The 23,660-nt window shown below is 42.6% G+C and overlaps 1 protein-coding gene across 2 annotated transcripts in view; it reads left to right on the forward strand.

Moving 5' to 3' along the window:
- ldlrad3 (low density lipoprotein receptor class A domain containing 3) overlaps window positions 1–23,660 on the forward strand; it is a 126,606-nt gene that overhangs the window by 43,797 nt on the left and 59,149 nt on the right. For both annotated transcript variants that reach the window (XM_014148336.3, XM_014148335.3), the window contains exon 2: window positions 15,103–15,249. In XM_014148336.3, coding sequence (XP_014003811.1) covers window positions 15,103–15,249 — 147 coding nt within the window. The remainder of the gene's footprint in view (window positions 1–15,102; window positions 15,250–23,660) is intronic.

Genomic DNA, 23,660 nt, shown 5'->3' on the forward strand with positions numbered 1-23,660 from the left:
AGTTAACCCACTGTTCCTAGGCTGTCATTGAAAATAGGAATTTATTCTTAACTGACTTGCCTAGTTAAATAAAGGTAAAATAAATAAATTAAGCTTATAGGGAGTACCAATTTTAACTGCTCAACACAGAATAGCCACATTTGTGCGCTCACTCAAGTCATTTGGAGAAAATATTTGTATTTTATTCAGCTTTGTTCAATTGTATTATTCAAACTATAAAATAATATAAAATAATGCCACGAAATTCTAAGCAGGTCTTGTCTGCTAAATTAACTAGTGTAGCTCACAGCCATTTGGCATAGCCACATCAGGACATAACATAAGGACAACTCAGAGTATGCGATTATTTTCTTCTGAAATAGGCTACATTTTCTTCATATCATGCTTCTTTAGACCTGTCTAACATAAATAATGGCTTTATTATGAAGGTGTTGGCTATATTACATGGATGTATTCAACTTTTTTTTAAATGAATGTGTTCATGTTAATTAACGATCAATTACCGTGAGATCGACAGTTATTTGCTTGACAATCACTGACTGACGACATTTAGTGACCCCACAGCCCTAATCATGCAAACATATATATTTTTATTGTTACACGGCCTCAGTGATATTCGAACCTACAGTTCATTTCAGTCTATTCAACCAGACCTCATTTCAAAGGAAACAAGCACTCATTAAGATCAGGTGTGGCCAATTAGTGGGCGCGGCCAACACACCAGGACACACTTAACAAGATAAAAGACAGAAAGAGTTTTGTTGATGCTGAGAATGGAATGTATACCGTTTTTAATAACATTCCTAGAGCATTCTCTGAACATTACAAAAGTTTCTTGTGGCTTTTATGGAAAGTTTTCTTAATGTTCTCGGAACAATTTGAGAACATGACTTTAATTAGAACAAAGAGGAAACATGTAGGATACATTATGCTGACGTACTGAAATTCCCACAGAAGAATGTTCTTTCATAACGTTTTTGGAACAATTTGAGAACTTAACTTTAAATAGAACCATGAGGAAACCTGTAGAAAATGTTATGCTGAAATTCCCACAGAAGAACATTGTTTCTTAACATTATCTGAATTATTTGGGAGCATTCCCAAATACAAACCATTTTGAGAACATTACCAAAATTGAAATGAAGTGTAACCACGTTTAAACATTTACAAAAAGTATTTCCCCCAAAATATATTTTTTGTCAAGTTCCTTATTAATGTGCTGAGAATGATCCAAAGCCAAGCAACTATCCTGCACCATTCCCAGAAAGCTGTGGGAAGGTTGTATGTAAAATAACCATAGGACAACCACACTCTCATCAAGCTCTAAGAAACATATTGTTCTCAGAACATTATGTGCTAGCTGGGACGCTGTTAATGTGCACTTTATTGTTTTTTTTATAACTCAGGCGCCTTTTTTATTTTCCTGTGAACCTTGCCCCTGCCTGAGAGAACTTATTGCAGGGAGCGAGCAAAGCTTTTGGCCAAGAATGAAGTGGCATTGATCGCCTGGCTCTCAGCGATGTGAGTGAGAGAGTTAGTGAGAGAGTGAGAGAGAGTGTTTTATTTGCTTATTTGAGTGTGCAAAGGGAACAAGAGAAAAGAGAGTGAGGCACCAACTGTTTTGGGCACAATAGACTGCAGAGCCGTTCCATGTCATTTCAGCAAGCCATGAGACTCAACATCTCAGATTGTTCTGAAATCGTTTATCTAGTTAGAAACAGGAAAGACGGGCATTCCTGAAACATAATTTTATTGAAATTGTATTTGATCTTGGAGAAATGAATTGATTGCACCCAAATTGGCCATTTTAATTTATAGGATTAAGATAATATTCAATAAATATGGTACTCAACATCCGATTTGGACCAAACGTCTTCCTATCTAGTGGTCATAACATGGTACTTCCGCACTTCTTTATGGTAAATAATGCAAGTGACTTAATGACACATTTCTCTCAACAGGGGAAAACCAGATTCACAAGGAAGACATTATATAGTATGGAGAAGCAATACTCCAAGTCACAGCATCATACCTCTTGTCAAACTCAGAGAACCGATACTGTATACTGGTTGTTTGGATTGGATTTGCATGTGAGGTGGGCGGTCCGTGGGTGGCTTTGGAACATTTTTGGGGATCCATTTGTGTCTTACTTATTGGTAGGAAGTTTGGGCCAAATTGCATGTTTGGTACTATATTTATTGAATATTATCTGAATCCTAGAATTTTAAATTAGAGATTAAATTATATTTCAACAAAATAATGTGTCAAGAATGCTAATTATATCTGTTACTAACTACAGAAACAATTTCAGAACAATCTGAGATGGTGGGTGCTGACTGTGCTAATATTCTGTGTGTATTTAGCATATTTAGCAGATGTTATTCGGGTGTAGCGAAATGCTTGTGTTCCTCACTCCAACAGTGGAGTAATATCTAACAAATCACAACAACACACACGAATCTAAAAGTCAAATAATGGAATTAAGAAATGTATAAATATACCGTAGGTGTTTAGTTTGTCTGGGAGCAAGATGTCGATGTCCACGACATGGCTTGTTTTCCCTTTGTAATCCGTGATTACCACATACGTTTCGTGTCTGAACCGTTGAATTGGGACTCCACTTTGTCTCTGTACTGACGTTTTGCCTGTTTGATTGCCTTACGGAGGGAATAACTACACTGTTAGTATTGCCATGGTTAAATGAGGTGGTTTGTGCTTTCAGTTTAGCTGTAATGCTGCCATTTATCCACGGTTTCTGGTTTTGGTAAGTTTTAATAACATAACGTATATACTTCCTGATCAACTCAGTCACCATGTCTGTTCATGCATCAATGTTATTCTCCGAGGCTACCCGGAACATATCCCAGTCCACGTCATCAAAGCAATCCTGAAGCATGGATTCCAATTGGTCAGACCAGCATTGAATAGACCTTAGCATGGGCACTTCCTGTTTGAGTTTCTGCCTATAGGAAGGGAGGAACAAAATGGAGTCGTGATCTGATTTGCCTATAGGAGGGCAGGGGAGGGCCTTGTAGGCATCCCGGAAGAGAGACTAGCAGTGGTCGAGTGTTTTCCCAGCTCGAGTACTACAGTCAATGTGTTGATAGAACTTCGGTAGCTTTTTCCTCAAATTTGCTTTATTAAAATCCCCAGCTATAATAAATGCAGCCTCAGGATATGTGGTTTCCAGTTTTCATAAAGTCCAGTATAGTTCCTTGAGGGCCGTTGTGGTATCGGCAGGAGAGGGAATATACACGGCTGTGACTGTAACCGAAGAGAATTGTCTTGGGAGGTAATACGGTCAGCATTTGATTGTGAGGTATTCTAGGTAGGGTGAACAAAAGAACTTGAGTTTCTCTACATTATCACAATCATGAGGGGTTAATCATGAAACAATCACCACTGCCCTTCTTCCCGGAGTGTTCTTTATTCCTGTCTGCGCGATGTACTGAGAACCCAGCTAGCTGTATGAACGGGGACAGTATATCTGGAGAGAGCCATGTTTCCGTGAAACAGAGTATGTTACAGTCCCCGATGTCTCTCTGGAAGGAGATCCTCGCCCTGAGCTCGTCTACTTTATTGTCCAGAGACTCTGAAGCGGTGGATGGTGTGCCCGCCTCCTGAGTTGGACTAGAAGTCCACTCCAAATACCTCTTCTCAGCCGGCGGCGTCTTGGAGCAGCCTCTGGGATAAGTTCAATTGCCCTGGGGGTGCGAACAAACAATCCAATTTGGTAAAGTTGTATTCGTGGTCGTAATGCGGGTGAGTTACCATCACTCTGATATCCACAAGTTCTAACCAGCTGTATGTAATAACACAAAAAACATTCTGGGCAAATAATGTAAGAAATAACCCCCCCCAAAAAAATACTGCAAAGTTGCTTAACAGGTAGAAGCAGAGCTGCCATGTCTGTCGGCGCCATCTTACTTATTATCCCACCTCTAGTGAGAGAGCTTCTGCTATACAGGCTCCTGTACATTGCTGTGTGTGGGCAGGCAGCGGGTGTGGGGGGGCGTGCGTGTGTAAATAGAGACATCAGGGAGTCTTGGCTGGAGACGCCAAGGTCACATCAGAAGAGGGCTGACTGATGCACAACTCTCCAGTCATCCCTCTCTTCTTTTCTTCCTCCCCTAACCTTCTCTTTCTTCCTCCTCAGCTCCTTTCTTCCTCCCTAGTCATCCCTCTCTCCTGGGTTGTTATTGGTCTGTACAGAGGACAGGGTACACTGGGCACATGGCTTTACATATTACATGTACACACACACACACACACACACACACACACACACACACACACACACACACACACACACACACACACACACACACACACACACACACACACACACACACACACACACACACACACACACACACACACACACACAGGGCAGGGAGTGCCCTGAATTCCCTGTCCAGCCCTGAGGATAGGCCTGTGAAGGTCTCCTACATGTGGAGTCAGCTAGCGTGTAGCAGTGGCCAGTGTGATAGCATACAGACTGTACTGGAAGCATTCACGCATCGCTGCATCAGAACGCATCAGAACGAGCAAAGTCAGAGTCCGGAATATATATATATATATATATATACATATATATACATACATATATACATATACACAGTTGAAGTCTGAAGTTTACATACACTTGCAGTCGGAGTCATTAAAACTCGTTTTTCAACCACTCCACAAATTTATTTTTAATAAACTATAGTTTTGGCAAGTCGGTTAGGACATCTACTTTGTGCAAGACACAAGTCATTTTTCCCCAAAAAATGTATAGACAGATTATTTCGCTTATAATTTACTGTATCACAATTCCAGGGGGTCAGAAGTTTACATACAGTAAGTTGACTGTGCCTTTAAACAGCTTGGGAAATTCCAGAAAATGATGTCATGGCTTTAGAAGCTTCTGATAGGCTAATTGACATCATTTGAGTCAATTGGAGGTGTACCTGTGGATGTATTTCAAGGCCTACCTTCAAACTCAGTGCCTGTTTGCTTGACATCATGAGAAAATCAAAAGAAATCAGCCAAGACCTCAGAAAAAAATTGAAGGTAACACGTTCATCTGTACAAACAATAGTACGCAAGTATAAACACCATGGGTCCACGCAGCCGTCATACCGCTCAGGAAGGAGACGCGTTCTGTCTCCTAGAGATGAACGTACTTTGGTGTGAAAAGTGCAAATCAATCCCAGAACAACAGCAAAGGACCTTGTGAAGATGCTGGAGGAAACAGGAAATAAAGTATCAATATCCACAGTAAAACAAGTCCTATATTGACATAACCTGACAAGCCGCTCAGCAAGGAAGAAGCCACTGCTCCAAAACCGCTATAAAAAAGCTAGACTACGGTTTGCAACTGCACATGGGGAAAAAGATCGCACTTTTTTGTTTAAATATATATACAGTTGAAGTCGGAAGTTAACATACACCTTGTCTGATGTCAGTTAGGATCACTACTTTATTTGACTCCAACCTAAGTGTATGTAAACTTTTGACTTCAACTATGTGTGGCAGGGTCTACAGACAATCACTAATTACAAAGGGAAAGACACGTCACAGACACCGACGTCTTGCTCCTGAACAAGCTAAACACCTTCTTCGCCCGCTTTGAGGATAACACAGTGACACCGACACGGCCCGCTCCCAACGCAGACAAGCTGGCTGGAGTGCTTACGGACATATTCAATCTCTTCCTACCCAGTCGGCTGTCCCCACTTGCTTCAAGATGTCCACCATTAATCCTGTACCCAAGAAAGCAAAGTTAACTGAACTCAATGGCTTTCCCCCTGTAGCACTCACTTCTGTCATCATGAAGAGCTTCTCACCTCTACCTTACCTGACACCCTAGAGTCCCACTTCAATTTGCATACCGCCCCAATAGATCCACAGACGATGCATTCGCCTTCACACTGCCCTATCCCATCTGGGAAAGAGGAATACCTATGTAAGAATGCTGTTAATTGACTATAGCTCAGCCTTCAACACCATAGTACCCTCCAAGCTCATCATTAAGCTTGGGGCCCTGGGTCTGAACCCTGCTCTGTGCAACTGGGTCCTGACGGGCTGCCCCCAGGTGGTAGGAAACAACACCTTCACTTTTTCTGATACTCAACACTGGGGCCCCACAATGGTGCGTGCTCAGCCCCCTCCTGTACTCCCTGTTCAGCCATGACTGCGTGGCCATGCACACCTCCAACTCAATCATCAAGTGTGCTGACAACACAACAGTAGTAGGCCTGATTACCAACACTGATGAGACAGCCTACCTGGCCGGGTGGTGCCAGGAAAATAACATCTCCCTCAACGTCAACAAAACGAAGGAGCTGATCGTGGACTTCAGGAAACAGCAGAGAGGGCACACCGCTATCCACATTGACAGAACTGCTTTGGAGAAGATGGAAAGCTTCAAGTTCCTCAGCGTACACATCGCTGACAATCTAAAACCATCCACACAGACAGTGTGGTGTAGATGGAGCAACAGCGCCTCTTTAACCTCAAGAGGCTGAAGAAATTCGGCTTAGCCCCTAAGACCCTCACAAACTTTTACAGATGCACAATTGAGAGCATCCTGTCGGGCTGTATCACCACCTGGTACGGCAACTGCACTGCCCGCAACTGCACGGCCCAACGCATCACCGGGAGCACACTGCCTGCCCTCCAGGACACCTACAGCACCCAATGTCACAGGAAGGCCAAAAAGATCAAGAACATCAACCACCCGAGCCACTGCCTGGTCACCCTGCTACCATCCAGAAGGCGAGGTCATTACAAGTGCATCAAAGCTGGGGCCGAGACTGAAAACAGCTTCTATCTCAAGGCCATCAGACTGTTAAATAGCCATCACTAGCCGGCTACCACCCGTTTACTCAACCCTGCACCTTAGAGGCTGCTGCCCCATGTACATAGACATGGAATCACTGGTCACTTTAATAATGGAACACTGGTCACTTTAGTAATGTTTACATACGGCTTTACTCATTTCATATGGATATACTGTATTCTATTCTACTGTATTTTAGTCTTTGCCACTCCGACATTGCTCATCTTAATATTTATATATTTATTAATTCCATTATTTTACTTTTAGATTTATGTGTATTGTTGTGAATTGTTAGATACTCCTGCACTGTTGGAGCTAGGAACACAAGGATTACACTACACCCGCAGTAACATCTGCTAAATATGTGTATGTGACCAATACATTTTTATTTGATTTATGGACAGTATGTGAATCGAAAACGTGTACAGTAGTAGTTATATAAGATGAGCAATGAGGATAATACAGTATATACATATAAAGTGGGTAAAACAGTATGTAAACATTATTAAAGTGCCCAGTGTTCAATAACTCTATGTACATAGGGCAGCAGTCTCTAAGTTGCAGGGTAGAGGATTGGCAGGGTAGCTGTGCCTGTGCACCAATGTGGATTTCTGTTCTCGAGCTGTTAGAAACAACCCAGTGTAGCCATCCCACAAAACTCGCTGGCACGTTCTACTGCCAATCAGAGAAATAGCAATTAGTATGCTACATATAAAAGCCTGACCTAGCAACAGCTTTCCTATCTCCCTCGATCCCTCTCTCCTTTCATTGAAAGAAACAAAGAGTATCTTGCATCACACCCTCTGAGAGGGTGAGGAGAGGCATGTTATATAGACATCTCCAGAACCTCAAGTGTGAAAGGGCCAGGGTGATGATGAAGCATTTCTCATACAGCTGACTTTCCCTTTATGACTAATACCAGCTGTCAATCAGTCAGATGTAGCACTGGGAGTGGCTTGATCTGAAGTGATTTATAACAAGTTTTTTTTAATCAGATGGTCAGGGGAAAAAACACAGTTGTACAGTGAGGTTCTTGCCTAGCAGGTTTTCTGGTTGTCTGTGTAGGTGTGCTTGATGATGTACTCAGATATAGTCTAATGAAACAAAGTGCGAACATTGTGTTCTGTCCTCCAGGACACGTGGGTTGATGTTTTCACTGTTTCTGTGTGCTGATGAAAATAGAGGAAAACATTTTGATTCTGTTACCAGTTCATTAATAATACAACATGTTTAAAATACTGGGCCTGTTGCACCACAATAACAACAACAAAAGCATAGTCACTGCAGGCAGCAACTTTCTAACACAGCTCACAATCTGCTTACTAAATCCAGTTTGTCAACCTTAATTATAATCAGTGGTGGAAAAAGTACCCAATTGTCATACTTGAGTAAAAGTAAATATACTTTAATAGATAATGACTCAAGTAAAAGTGCAAGTCACCCAGTAAAATACTACTTGAGTAAAAGTCTAAAAGTATTTTGTTTTAAATATACTTAAGTATCAAAAGTAAATGTAATTGCTAAAATATACTTAAGTATCAAAAGTAAAAGTATGAATCGTTTCAAATTCCTTATATTAAGCACACCAGATGGCATCTTTTTTTATTTATTGATTTTTATTTACTTACGGATAGCCAGGGGCACACTCCAACACTCAGACATCATTTACAAACAAAGTATGTGTTTAGTGAGTCCGCCAGATCAGAGACAGTAGGGATGACCAGGGATGTTCTCTTGATAATTGTGTGAATTAGACCATTTTCCTGTCCTGCTAAGCATTCAAAATGTAACGAGTACTTTTGAGTGTCGGAAAATGTATGGTGTATAAATGACATTATTAGAAATTAAGTGAAGTAAAAGTTCTCAAAAATGTAAATATTAAGTACTACTTAAGTAGTACTTTCAAGTATTTGTACTTAAGTACTTTCTACCACTGATTATAATACAGGCCTATTTATAAATTGGACTCTTACAACTTTGTATTCCTCCCCTAGTTTGGTCCAGGTTGGGTTGCCGATACAGAGTGAAACTGTGGATGCGTCCCAAATGATCCCTATTTAGCGCACTACTTTTGACCAGAGACCTATAGGCCCTGGTAGAAAGCAGTGCACTGTACAGTATTGGGAATAGGATGCTATCTGGGACACATCCTGTGCCTTGGTGTCCTTAAGTTATAATTTGGATGACTATAGAGTAGTGTTGTTTGTTATTATACTATAGGTGGGTCTAATCTTGAATGCTGATTGGTTTAAACCGCATTCCAGCCGGTGTCTATGCCACAAGTTTCCACTGGCTAAATCTATGACGTTAAAATGCTTATTTACTCTGTTCCATCTGACTGCGCAATCCATTGTCTCATCAGCCCAGCCAAGCGATTTATAAACTTTATCTCCTCTATAAAAAGCATCTAGACATTATCTCACATTTCCTTTAGACTAACATTTAGTTTTCAACAGTGGAGATTTGTATAAACCTTGCTGATTGTCTCTCCAACATTTGCAAAATTGTTTCAATATTCAAATTCGATCTCCAGCTGTCCCATAGTAATGAACATGTCAGAAGTTGGGACGAGACATACAGGCAGCGTTTCTCAGCCAGTCGAAATCATGAATCAGCTGGCATCATTTTTATGGATATATACAAAGTAAAATGTAAATTGAAAAGAGGTCAAACGAATCGAAGTGCAGCTAGTTTGCAGTCTTTCCAGATTCAGTTTGAAGTGATTGTTAGCTGTGTTGTTGGCTAGCTCCTTTCAACAGTGTCCTGACGAGTGAGCACATGTTCTATGCCAGGTGAAATCGCGTCTCACTAGCTCAATGTTATGGATGTATCCAAATAAATGTCACTAGAAAACACCTTAAACAAAGGCAATTGCAGCTACTGTGCTGTTATTCTGGCTGCACTTTTTGACGTGACTGTAAATTAGCTGTAGTTGGCTAGCTTGCAAGCAAAGGATAAGAATGTTGCCAGCCATTATGGCAATGGAACATTTAGAACGAATGACTGGGTCGCGTCCATAGTTACAGAACAAAAGGCTGAATGACTGGGTCACGTCTCTAGCAACCAAACCGATAGAATGAACTACCTGCTGGCTTGGGTAGCAACCCTAGATTTGTGTCGGGACTATATCTTGTGGAAGGATGAAATAGTATTTATACATTCCTCAAAATAAAGTTTTTAATGAAAATATGTAAATCATTATTTGAATATGTTGTAAACCGTTGTATAAAAGTGATAATACCCTCCACGCCGGTGTTTGGAGGATATATTGGCACGGGCCTAACAACATCCGTGCCAATACAGTTGAAGTCGGAAGTTTACATACACCTTAGCCAAATACATTTAAACTCAGTTTTTCACAATTCCTGACATTTAATCCCAGTACAAATTCCCTGTCTTAGGTCAGTTAGGATCACCACTTTATTTTAAGAATGTGAAATGTCAGAATAATAGTAGAGAGAATGATTTATTTCAGCTTTTATTTCTTTCATCACATTCCCAGTGGGTCTGAAGTTTACATACACTCAATTAGTATTTGGTAGCATTGCCTTTAAATTGTTTAACTTGGGTCAAACGTTTCTGGTAGCCTTCCACAAGCTTCCCACAATAAATTGGGTGAATTTTGGCCCATTCCTCCTGACAGAGCTGGTGTAACTGAGTCAGGTCTGTAGACCTCCTTGCTCGCACACACTTTTTGAGTTCTGCCCACAAATTCTCTATGGGATTGAGGTCAAGGCTTTGTGATGGCCACTCCAATACCTTGACTTTGTTGTCCTTAAGCCATTTTGCCACAACTTTGGAAGTATGCTTGGGGTCATTGCCCATTTGGAAGACCCATTTGCGACCAAGCTTTAACTTCCTGACTGATGTCTTGAGATGTTGCTTCAATATATCCACATAATTGTCCTGCCTCATGATGCCATCTATTTTGTGAAATGCACCAGTCCCTCCTGCAGCAAAGCACCCCCACAACATGATGCTGCCACCCCCGTGCTTCACGGTTGGGATGGTGTTCTTGCAAGCCTCCTCCTTTTTCCTCCAAACATAACGATGGCCATTTTGGCCAAACAGTTCTATTTTTGTTTCATCAGACTAGAGGACATTTCTCCAATAAGTATGATCTTTGTCCCCATGTGCAGTTGCAAACCGTAGTCTGGCTTTTTTTCTGGCGGTTTTGGAGCAGTGGCTTCTTCCTTGCTGAGCAACCTTTCAGGTTATGTCGATATAGGATTCGTTTTACTGTGGATATAGGTACTTTTGTACCTGTTTCCTCCAGCGTCTTCACAAGGTCCTTTGCTGTTGTTCTGGGATTGATTTGCACTTTTCGCACCAAAGTGCTGAGCGGTAGGATGGCTGCGTGGTCCCATGGTGTTTATAATTGCGTACTATTGTTTGTACAGATGAATGTGGTACCTTCAGGCGTTTGGAAATTGCTCCCAAGGATGAACCAGACTTGTGGAGGTCTACAATTTTTTTCTGAGGCCTTGGCTGATCTCTTTTGATTTTCCCATGATGTCAAGCAAAGAGGCACTGAGATAGAAGGTCGGCCTTGAAATACATCCACAGGTACACCTCCAATTGACTCAAATGATGTCAATTAGCCTATCAGAAGCTTCTAAAGCCATGACATAATTTTCTGGAATTTCCAAAGCTTTTTAAAGGCACAGTCAACTTAGTGTATGTGAACTTCTGACCCACCTGAATTGTGATACAGTGAAATAATCTGTCTGTAAACAATTGTTGGAAAAATGACTTGTGTCATGCACAAAGTAGATGTCCTAACCGACTTGCCAAAACTATAGTTTGTTAACAAGACATTTGTGGAGTGGTTGAAAAACAAGTTTTAATGACTCCAACCTAAGTGTATGTAAACTTCCGACTTCAACTGTATATCCTCCATACACTGGCTTCTCGGGCATTATCACTTAAGTGCGTCCTTCCCCACCACAGTGTCAGAGCCCAGCCAGCCAGCCCAGCAGCACATGGTTTACATTCTAACTCATTAGTCTATTGCTGGAGTGCATCAACAAGTTCTGCCCTATCCCACTTATTAAAGATCAGACAGTGTCACAGTATCTAACGATGGTGGCGCCCCTCCTCGGTTGGGCGGCGCTCGGCGGTCGTCGTCGCCGGCCTATTAGCTGCCACCGATCGTTGTTTCTGTGTCTTTTGGTTTTGTCTGTCTATCCCGCACCTGTTTTGTGTCTGTCATTAGTGGGGGGTTATTTAGTGTGTATTTTCAGTTGGGTTTCTCGTGCGGGATTGTTTATTGTCTACTCTAGACAGTTGCGAGTGTAGCTGTTTTTTTTCGCTGGTTATTGTCCATTGTATTGCCGGGCTGCGCCCCGTGCGCTTTTTCCAGAGTGTTTATTTTTGGGAATGTGTTTTCCCCTGGCGGACTTCGTCACGCGCCCTGTGCCCTACGGCTATTGCGTTTTTGCATTTATTATTAAAACACTGTTGCTCCGGCCCTCTGTCTCCTGCTCCTGATTCCACATCTCCACTGGTCCTAGACAGCCATGACAGACAGGGTCATTTCCATGTAAAAGACCCATGAGCAGCAACATGTGAAATTCTTAGGATCATGTTCATCATGATCATGAAAGCCAAGAGTCTATATTCCTTTGAAATGAAGGTACAGTGCATATACACTACCGGTCAAAAGTTTTAGAACACCTTCTCATGTACTCCTACTCAAGGATTTTTTTGTTATTTTTACTATTTTCTACATTGTATAATAATAGTGAAGCCATCAAAACTATGAAAAAACATATATGGAATATGATGGAATGCTGCATCAGATGACCTGGCCTCCACAATCCCCTGACCTCAACCCAATTGAGATGATTTAGGATGAGTCGGACTGCAGAGGGAAGGAAAAGCTGCCAGCAAATGCTCTGCATATGTGGGAACTCCTTCAATAATGTTGGGAAAGCATTCCAGGTGAAGCTGGTTGAGAGAATGCCAAGAGTGTGCAAAGCTGTCATCAAGGCAAAGGGTGGCTATTTGAAGAAATATATTTTGATTTGTTTAACACTTTTTTGGTTTCTACATGATTCCACATGTGTTATTTCCTAGTTTTGATGTCTTCAATATTATTCTACAATGTAGAAAATAGTAAAAGTAAAGAAAAACCCTTGAATGAGTAGGTTTGCTCTAAAACTTTGGACCGGTAGTGTGTACATTTTCCAACAATTGTCCATCCTAAAAATTAGGAATAAGCAAAGGCTTTGATCTCTGGTCAGAGAGATGGAAAAGGGGTCTTAAAAAACATCTATCAGAAAAGTCTTAAAAGGTATGAGAAGCGGATGAAAACATAATAATGTTGAAGTAAAGACCCCTGCTAACTAATATCAACACTTATATTTAGTTTCGGATACATTTTTCTGCCTTCTCTCAGTTCAAATTCCATTACCAAAAAAACACATATCTTTAAGATATTTTCTAATTTCTCTCCGTCATGAGGAGGAAGGATAATGGAAATTCACAGAAGTAAGAATTAAAGGTAGACCTATCAATTAGTTCGTGTTTTTACTGTTATACATTTTAGTTTATGAATTATTAAGTGATTAAAACTCAATTCCATTACCAAATAAAATAAATGTAGAGTATAGGTCAGTACAGTACAGTAAGGGAAAGTAGAGGTCAGTACACTACACAGTAGAGCACACTAGAGTTGAGTACACTAGAATGTACTGAACTCTACTGTACTATACTCTACTGTACTGACCTATACTGTGCTGTACTGACCTATACTCTACTGTACTGTGCTGTACTGACCTATACTCTACTGTACTGTGCTGTACTGACCTATACTCTACTGTACTGAATTCTACTCACAGTTCTGTGCTGTGCTATACTCTACTGTACTGTACTTTGATGTCCAAACTTGTGAAACAGAGATGTCTATGATTGGTTTAGATTTTGTCCAGACAGGACCAACCAAATTTGGTCTTGTTTGGGGGCAGAGCTCATTAAAAGAATAGCCAGTGTGTAGAATAATACCCAAATATGCAAAGAAGGATATTGCATATTTATACCTTTCTGTACCTATTTAAAGAAAATGACATTCATATCCAAAATTATGCATTTCTGTGTAGTACAGATCAGGGACCCATGATGAAATTCTGTTACCGCAATTCTGTCACCGGGTGTAAATCCACTTCACCCCCATTCTTTCTGCAGACATCTTTAACTCTTAATTCGGAGCAGAGATCTAACAGAGTTTTTGGTAAAGCGTGGACACAAAAAAACTGAGGGAGATTTGACCGTAATTCTGTTACAAAACTTTGCATCTGCACAGTTCTTCCAGTAAATGTGTTTTGTTCTGTGTAAATTGCTAAAAGTAGTCATTGTGCATAGAGTTGTATGGATTGTTAAACTTTAAAATCAATGTTTTTTGTTTGGCATACTGTTTGGCAATCTGAGTGTCTGTATCCGTTATTGTGGAATTGCCCACAGGCCACTGTGCTTCTCTGCTGCTCTGCTTGTGGATCAATGGATCATACAATGGAAGAGCTTTGCAAATGTACTTAATGCCATACATACCCATATTGTCTTCTAAGGCAAATGGGTCATAGTCTACATAGGAATCTAGAAAGGAGTCTTCACTATGCAATGATGCACGCAGGTTTTGCAAGTTTTGTCGTATTTAGCGATAGGGAAATCAGAGGGAAAATGTGTGTTGGTGTGTGTGTGTGTGTGTGTGTGTGTGTGTGTGTGTGTGTGTGTGTGTGTGTGTGTGTGTGTGTGTGTGTGTGTGTGTGTGTGTGTGTGTGTGTGTGTGTGTGTGTGTGTGTGTGTGTGTGTGTGCTTGATGAGTGTGTCCTTATCGGCCCTTCTTTATAATAGCCAGCAGTAGACTGACTCAGAGACTGACTGTTATCACCATATGACCCTTTCATACTTTCATATTGGTATTCATGATGCTATCCTCTGTTTTTATGACCTGCCTGGATACTGATATAGGAATGCCTTTAATATTTTCCATTTGGAGATAATAATAGCCTGCCTTTTGACTGTGAGATTATTATCTTTTGAATGCAATATCCTTCTACCGTTCAAGTTCTCAGATTGTAACAATATTTCCCTCTTCCACTTCATCTTCCTCCTCCTCTTCATCTTCTTCATCTTCCCCATCCTCCTCCTCCTCTTCCTCTTTTTCATCTTTCCCATCCTCCTTCCTCATCCTCGTCCTCCTCCTCTCCTCTCCTCTCCCCTCCACCCCTCTTCTCCATTTTCTCCTCTCCTCCTCCCTCTCTCCTCCTCTCCCACAGAGAGCCAGCTCCTTCCGGGGAACAACTTCACCACAGAGTGTAACATCCCAGGGAACTTCATGTGTGGGGACGGGAAGTGTGTCCCAGGCGGGTGGCAGTGTGACGGACTGCCCGACTGCTTCGACAAGAGCGACGAGAAAGGCTGCCGTGAGTACAGCTCCCTTTCACCATCTCCACTTTCTAATTCTCTCTCATTCTCTCTCTCTCTAAGCATTTTAAAGGAACCAGAGACCAGGTTTAGTTCTGCGCTTCTTGCTTCTCCCCTTCTTTCTTGTCTAGCCCCCCTCACTCCCATCCCCCTATCCAACAAACCCATAGCCCCAGTTTAGCACTTGGGGAAACTTAATACCATCAAAGCAATGGACGATTACGCCTGTGTGTAGAAATAGCACATTATAATGCTACTGTAACACCACGGTAATATAATCCAGTAAAGTCATGATCCTACTAGTGTTGCTTGGCTTTGATCTTTATTGAGCTTTCGTCTATCCTGCTATCTCTCTCTCTCTCTCTCTCTCTATCTCCGCTCTCCCCCCTTTATCCCCCCTCTCCACATAAAGATGGGAATGTTGATAAGCATTGACTTTGAGCTCCTGACATATTTAAAGAGGAAATCAGCAGTAGAAACAATAACAAAGCGTTTCCCCACCCCTGTTTTGGTAAAAAGCTGAGGGATGGGGTTGGATAAATGTAACCACTCTCAAATTCATAGACAGAGCTATGGATGCAAGAACTGACCATCCATGATATCCAAATGATAGTTTTAGTCATGTTTTGGGCCTATATACAGTGTTTGTAAACAAAGTAAATGTACACAAACATTGGAGTAAAACAACCTTATATTTTGGGTTCTGATGGGGTAAGACAGTTTAACTAAGCACCTGAGACATTTCTAAGTTATATTCTTCAAGAATCAATGGGTACATATCGTGAATTTATAAGTACAAAAATGGATGTAGCAATTGCGGATTACCCCTTTAAGGGGAACTCCCATCTCAAGTTGATGCATCTACACCCCCACCACACCCCCTTCTTAAGTGAATATATCTACAAGTATCCCATTTCTCTCTCTCTGTCTTGCTCTCTCTCGCTCTCGCTCGCTCTCTCTCGCTCTCTCTCACCCCCTCTCTTCATCTCCAGATAGGTTTTCCCCCTCATTCCCCTCTGATGACTGTTACCCTACCTTTCACTCACCTAATGTTTTTTTCTCCAATTAAGGAACATGTTGCCTCCTCATGTTGGGTGGGACGGTGTTAGGTCCCTGCCAAACATCTACTCACCCCCTTCCCTTCTGGTTCTGCTGAGACTTTAAGACGCCTCTGGGAAATGTACATGTGGCTCAGCCCCAGTTTACACACCCTCCTAACTCTCATAACCCAATGCTCGCACACACACACACACGCACGCACGCACGCTCAGGGAGTCACCAGACAACTCAAATGTTGCCAACGGGACCATGATTCCCAAGATGACACGTCACACTGGAGTTGTTCATGGATTGTTGTTCTCTATTTCTTTATTTCTTTATCTTTCTTTCTTTCTCTCTCTCTCTCTCTCGCTCTCTCTCTTTCTCTCTCTCTCTTTGTCTCCCTCTCTCTTTGTCTCTCTTTGTCTCTCTTTGTCTCTCTCTTTGTCTCTCTCTTTGTCTCTCTCTCTCTCTTTGTCTCTCTCGCTCTATCACTGTCTCTCTCTGTCTTTCTCTCCCTTTCATTCTCTCTCTCAATCACTCTTTTTCATTTCAGTACTTTTTTCAGTACTTTTTTGGACAGAATTTTCCTCCTCCCTCCTCTGAGGTCTCTGTAATCCATCTAACCCATCCCCTTCACTTCCATCACTTCACCTCCTGGTCTTGGCAGAGCAGACAGGTTAGGTTAGACTTGGTTCTTCAGACAGCTCTCTGCTCTGTCAAGAGTTTTAACCTCACCATTGCACTGATGCTAACGTGCAGTGATCGCCTTCGTATGAAATCATTTGAATTGATGCTGAAACAATGTGAATGGGTTCGCATGAAGTTACTCTAATTGACACTGAAGCCGAGTGGATGCATTGGTATTGAAATACCTTATAGATATCCCTACTCCATTGTCGGAGCATTTAGTTGTTTTTGTCTGTCTCCTCCTTGACACACACACACACACACACACACCACACACACACACACACACACACACACACCATCAAATCAAATTTTGTTGATCTTACAGTGAAATGCTTACTTACAAGTCCTTAATTAACAAAGCAGTTTTAAGAAAATACCTAAAAAATTAATTTGTAAAGGTAAGAAAAACTAATAATTAAAGAGCAGCAGTAAATAACAATAGTGGGGCTGTATACAGGGGGTACCAGTACATAGTCAATGTGTCAATGTGCGGGGGGCAACAGTGTCGATGTAATTGAGGTAAATATGTACATGCAGGTAGGGTTATTAAAGTGACTATACATAGATGATAACAGAGAGTAGCTGCAGCGTGGGGGGGGGGGGGGGGGGGCAAATAGTCTGGGTAGCCATTTGATTAGCTGTTCAGGAGTCTTATGGCTTGGGGTAGAAGATGTTTAGAAGCCTCTTGGACCTAGACTTGGTGCTCTGGTACCGCTTGCCGTGCGGTAGCAGAGAGAACAGTTTATGACTAGGGTGGCTGGAGTCTTTGACACCGCCTGGTATAGAGGTCCTGGATGGCAGGAAGCTTGGCCCCGTTGATGTACTGGGCCGTACGCACTACCCTCTGTAGAGCCTTGCGGTCAGAGGCAGAGCAGTTGCCATACCAGGCAGTGATGCAACCCGTCAGGATGCTCTCAATGGTGCAGCTGTAAAACCTTTTGAGGATCTGAGGACCCATGCCAAATCTTTTCAGTCTCCTGAGGGGGAATAGGTTTTGTCGTGCCCTCTTCACGACTGTCTTGGTGTGCTTGGACCAAACCATTAGTTTGTTGGTGATGTGGACACCAAGGAACTGCTCCACTACAGCCCCGTCAATGAGACACGGTCAGGTCTCTGACCTCCTCTCTATAGGCTGCCTCATCGTTGTCGGTGATCAGGCCTACCACTGTTGTGTCATTAGCAAACTTAATGATGGTGTTGGAGTTGTGCCTGGCCGTGCAGTCATGAGTGAACAGGGAGAACAGGAGGGGACTGAGCACGCACCCCTGAGGGGCCCACGTGTTGAGGATCAGCGTGGCGGATGTGTTGTTACCCTTACCACCTGGGGGCGGCCCGTCAGGAAGTCTGGGATCCAGTTTCAGAGGGAGGTGTTTTTATTTTATTTTACCTTTATAACCTCTTGGGGCTAGGTGGGACGCTAGCGTGCCACCCGTGGTGCACTCCATCAACAGCAGGTGCATTTCAAGAGCGGCAAATTTGAATCCAAATAAATGTAAAAATTCAAATTTTTCAAAAATCCAACTATTTTACACCATTTGAAAGATAAACATCTCCTTAATCTAACCACGTTTTACGATTTCAAAAAGGTTTTACGGCGAAAGCATAAATTTAGAGTATGTTAGGACAGTACATTTACAAGAGTTGTGTGTAATGTTTTGTCAAGTCAAAGACAGGGTCACCAAAACCATAAAACCAGCTAAAATGATGCACTAACCTTTTACAATCTCCATCAGATGACACTCCTAGGACATTATGTTAGACAATGCATGCATTTTTAGTTCTATCAAGTTCATATTTATATCCAAAAACAGCGTTTTACTATGGCATTGATGTTGAGGAAATCGTTTCCCTCCAATAACCGGCAGTCAAGTCAGCGTCACAAATTAAATAATTAAAATTAGAAAACATTGGTAAAATATTATATTGTCATTTAAAGAATTATAGATTTACATCTCTTGAACTCAATCAACTTGCCAGATTTAAAAATAACCTTACTGGGAAATCACACTTTGCAATAATCTGAGCACTGCGCCCAGAAAAATACGCGTTGCGATACAGACTAGACGTCATGTTGGGGAGATCTAAAATCGAAAATACTATGTAAATAATCCATTACCTTTGATTCTCTTCATCAGATGTCACTTCCAGGTATCACAGGTCCATAACGAATGTAGTTTTGTTCAAAAAAGCTCATCATTTATGTCCAAAAATCTCCGTCTCGTTAGCACATGATGTAAGCCAGCCGGACTTCTCGTCATGAACGAGGGGAAAAAATATATTTCCGTTCGTTCAAACATGTCAAACGTTGTATAGCATAAATCATTAGGGCCTTTTTTAACCAGAACATGAATAATATTCAAGGTGGACGAATGCATACTCTTTTATAACGTATTGGAACGAGGGTACCCAACATGAACTCGCGCGCCAGGTGTCTAATGGGACATCATCGTTCCATGGCTCTTGTTCGGTCAGATCTCCCTCCAGAAGACTCAAAACACTTTGTAAAGGCTGGTGACATCTAGTGGAAGCAATAGGAAGTGCCAAAATATTCCTAAGCCCCTGTGTTTTTCAATGGGATAGGTTTAAAGTCAATACAACACATCAGGTATCCACTTCCTGTCAGAAAATGTCTCAGGGTTTTGCCTGCCAAATGAGTTCTGTTATACTCACAGACACCATTCAAACAGTTTTAGAAACTTTAGAGTGTTTTCTATCCATATATAATAAGTATATGCATATTCTAGTTACTGGGTAGGATTAGTAACCAGATTAAATCGGGTACATTTTTTTTATCCAGACGTGCAAATGCTGCCCCCTAGACCCAACAGGTTAACCAGGTAGGCTAGTTGAGAACAAGTTCTCATTCACAACTGCGACCTGGCCAAGATAAAGCAAAGCAGTGTGACCCAGACAACAACACAGAGTTACACATGGAGTAAACAATAAACAAGCCAATAACACATTAAACAAGTCAATGACACAGTAGGAAAAAAAAGAAAGTCTATATACAGTGTGTGCAAAAGACATGAGGAGGTAGGCAATAAATAGGCCATAGGAGCAAATAATTACAATTTAGCAGATAACACTGGAGTGATAAATGAGCATATGATGATGTGCAAGTACAAATACTGGTGTGCAAAAGAGCAGAAAAGTAAATAAAATAAAAACAGTATGGGGATGAGGAAGGTAGATTGAGTGGGCAATTTACAGATGGATTATGTACAGCTGCAGCGATCGGTTAGCAGCTCAGGTAGCTGATGTTTAAAGTTGGCGAGGGAAATAAAAGTCTCCAACTTCAGTGATTTTTTGCAATTCGTTCCAGTCACTGGCAGCAGAGAACTGGAAGGAAAGGTGGCCAAGTGAGGTGTTGGCTTTGGGGATGATCAGTGAGATATACCTGCTGGAACGTGTGCTACGGGTGGGTGTTGTTGTCGTGACCAGTGAACTGAGATAAGGCGGAGCTTTACCTAGCATAGACTTATAGATGACCTGGAGCCAGTGGGTCTGGCGACGAATATGTAGCGAGGGCCAGCCAACTTGAGCATACAGGTCGCAGTGGTGGGTGGTATAAGGTGATTTGGTAACAAAACGGATGGCACTGTGATAGACTGCATCCAGTTTGCTGAGTAGAGTAATGGAAGCTATTTTGTAGATGACATCGCCGAAGTCGAGGATCGGTAGGTAGTCAGTTTTACTAGGGTAAGTTTGGCGGTGTGAATGAAGGAGGCTTTGTTGCGAAATAGGAGAGTTTACAGTCTAACCAGACACCTAGGTATTTATAGTTGTCCGCATATTCTAGGTCAGAACCGTCCAGGGTGGTGATGCTAGTCGGGCGGGCAGGTGCGGGCAGCGAACGGTTGAAAAGCATGCATTTGGTTTTACTAGCGTTTAAGAGCAGTTGGAGGCCACGGAAGGAGTGTTGTATGGCATTGAAGCTCGTTTGGAGGTTTGTTAGCACAGTGTCCAAGGAAGGGTCAGAAGTATACAGAATGGTGTCGTCTGCGTAGAGGTGGATCAGGGAATTGCCTGCAGCAAGAACGACATCATTGATATATACCGAGAAAAGAGTCGGCCCGAAAATTGAACCCTGTGGTAACCCCATAGAGACTGCCAGAGGTCCGGACAACAGGCCCTCCGATTTCACACACTGAACTCTGTCTGCAAAGTAGTTGGTGAACCAGGCGAGGCAGTCATTAGAAAAACCAAGGCTATTGAGTCTGCCAATAAGAATACGGTGATTGACAGAGTCGAAAGCCTTGGCCAGGTCGATGAAGACGGCTGCACAGTACTGTCTTTTATCGATGGCGGTTATGATATCATTTAGAACCTTGTGCATGGCTGAGGTGCACCCGTGACCGGCTCGGAAACCGGATTGCACAGCGGAGAAGGTATGGTGGTATTCGAAATGGTCAGTAATCTGTTTATCAACTTGGCTTTCGAAGACTTTAGATAGGCAGGGCAGGATGGAAATAGGTCTGTTACAGTTTGGGTCTAGGGTGTCACCCCCTTTGAAGAGGGGGATGGCCGCGGCAGCTTTCCAATCTTTAGGGATCTCGGATGATACAAAAGAGAGATTGAACAGGCTGGTAATAGGGATTGCAACAATGGCGGCGGATAGTTTTAGAAAGAGAGGGTCCAGATTGTCTAGCCCAGCTGATTTGTACGGGTCCAGGTTTTGCAGCTCTTTCAGAACATCTGCTATCTGGATTTGGGTGAAGGAGAAGCTGGGGATGCTTGGGCGAGTAGCTGGGGGGGGGGGGGGGGGCTGGGGGGTGGAGCTGTTGGCCGGGGTTGGAGTAGCCAGGAAGAAGGCATGGCCAGCCGTTGAGAAATGCTTATTGAAATGTTCAATTATCATGGATTTATTGGTGGTGACCGTGTTACCTAGCCTCAGTGCAGTGGGCAGCTGGGAGGAGGTGCTCTTGTTCTCCATGGACTTTACAGTGTCCCAAAACTTTTTGGAGTTAGAGCTACAGGATGCAAATTTCTGCTTGAAAAAGCTAGCCTTTGCTTTCCTGACTGACTGCGTGTATTGGTTCCTGACTTCCCTGAACAGTTGCATATCGCGGGGACTTTTCGATGCTATTGCAGTCCGCCACAGGATGTTTTTGTGCTGGTCAAGGGCAGTCAGGTCTGGAGTGAACCAAGGGTTATATCTGTTCTTAGTTCTTCATTTTTTGAACGGGGCATGCTTATCTAAGATAGTGAGGAAATGACTTTTAAAGAATGACCAGGCATCCTTGACTGACGGGATGAGGTCAATATCCTTCCAGGATACCTGGGCCAGGTCTATTAGAAAGGCCTGCTTGCAGAAGTGTTTTAGGGAGCGTTTGACAGTGATGAGGGGTGGTCGTTTGATCGCAGACCCATGGCGGATACAGGTAATGAGACAGTGATCGCTGAGATCGTGATTGAAAACAGCAGAGGTGTATTTGGAGGGCAAGTTGGTCAGGATAATGTCTATGAGGGTGCCCATGTTTACGGATTTAGGGTTGTACCTGGTGGGTTCCTTGATGATTTGTGTGAGATTGAGGGCATCTAGCTTAGATTGTAGGACTGCCGGGGTGTTAAGCATTTCCCAGTTTAGGTCACCTAACAGAATGAACTCTGAGGCTAGATGGGGGACGATCAATTCACAAATGGTGTCCAGGGCACAGCTGGGAGCAGAGGGGGATCGATAGCAGGCAGCAACAGTGAGAGACTTATTTTTGGAGAGATACATTTTTAAAATTAGAAGTTCGAACTGTTTGGTTATAGACCTGGAAAGTATGACGGAACTTTGCAGGCTATCTCTGCAGTAGATTGCAACTCCTCCCCCTTTGGCAGTTCTATCTTGATGGAAAAAGTTGTAGTTGGGTATGGAAATCTCAGAATTATTGGTGGCCTTCCTAAGCCAGGATTCAGACACGGCAAGGACATCAGGGTTGGCGGAGTGTGCTAAAGCAGTGAGTAAAACAAACTTAGGGAGGAGGCTTCTGATGTTGACATGCATGAAACCAAGGCTTTTTTGATCAAGTCAACAAATGAGGGTGCCTGGGGACACGCAGGGCCTGGGTTTACCTCCACATCACCCGAGGAACAGAGGAGGAGTAGGATGATGGTACGGCTAAAGGCTATCAAAACTGGTCGCCTAGAGCATTGGGGACAAAGAATAAAAGGATCAGATGCCTGGGCGTGGTAGAATAGATTCAGGGCATAATGTGCAGACAGGGGTATGGTGGGGTGCGGGTACAGCGGAGGTAAGCCCAGGCACTGAGTGATGATAAGAGAGGTTGTATCTCTGGACATGCTGGTTATAATGGGTGAGGTCACCGCATGTGTGGGAGGTGGGACAAAGGAGGTGTCAGAGGTATGATGAGTGGAACTAGGGGCTCCATTGTAAACTAAAACAATGATAACTAACCTAAACAACAGTACACAAGGCATATTGACATTTGAGAGAGACATACAGCGAGGCATAAAGTAATCACAGGTGAAAATTGGGAGAGCTAGCTAGACAACAACGGGTGAGTCAACAACAGCTGATCAGCTAAAACAACAACAACAGGTAAAATGGCGATGACTGGGCAGAGAGGGTCGGTTAACTACACACAGAGCCTGAGTTTGCGGCTGGGGCCGACAGATAAACAAAAAATAAACAGAATGGAGTACCGTGATTAATGGACAGTCCAACAGGCAT

The sequence above is a fragment of the Salmo salar genome, chromosome 16, assembly GCF_965601325.2.
Source record: "Salmo salar chromosome 16, fSalSal1, whole genome shotgun sequence".
Lineage (NCBI taxonomy): Eukaryota > Metazoa > Chordata > Actinopteri > Salmoniformes > Salmonidae > Salmo > Salmo salar.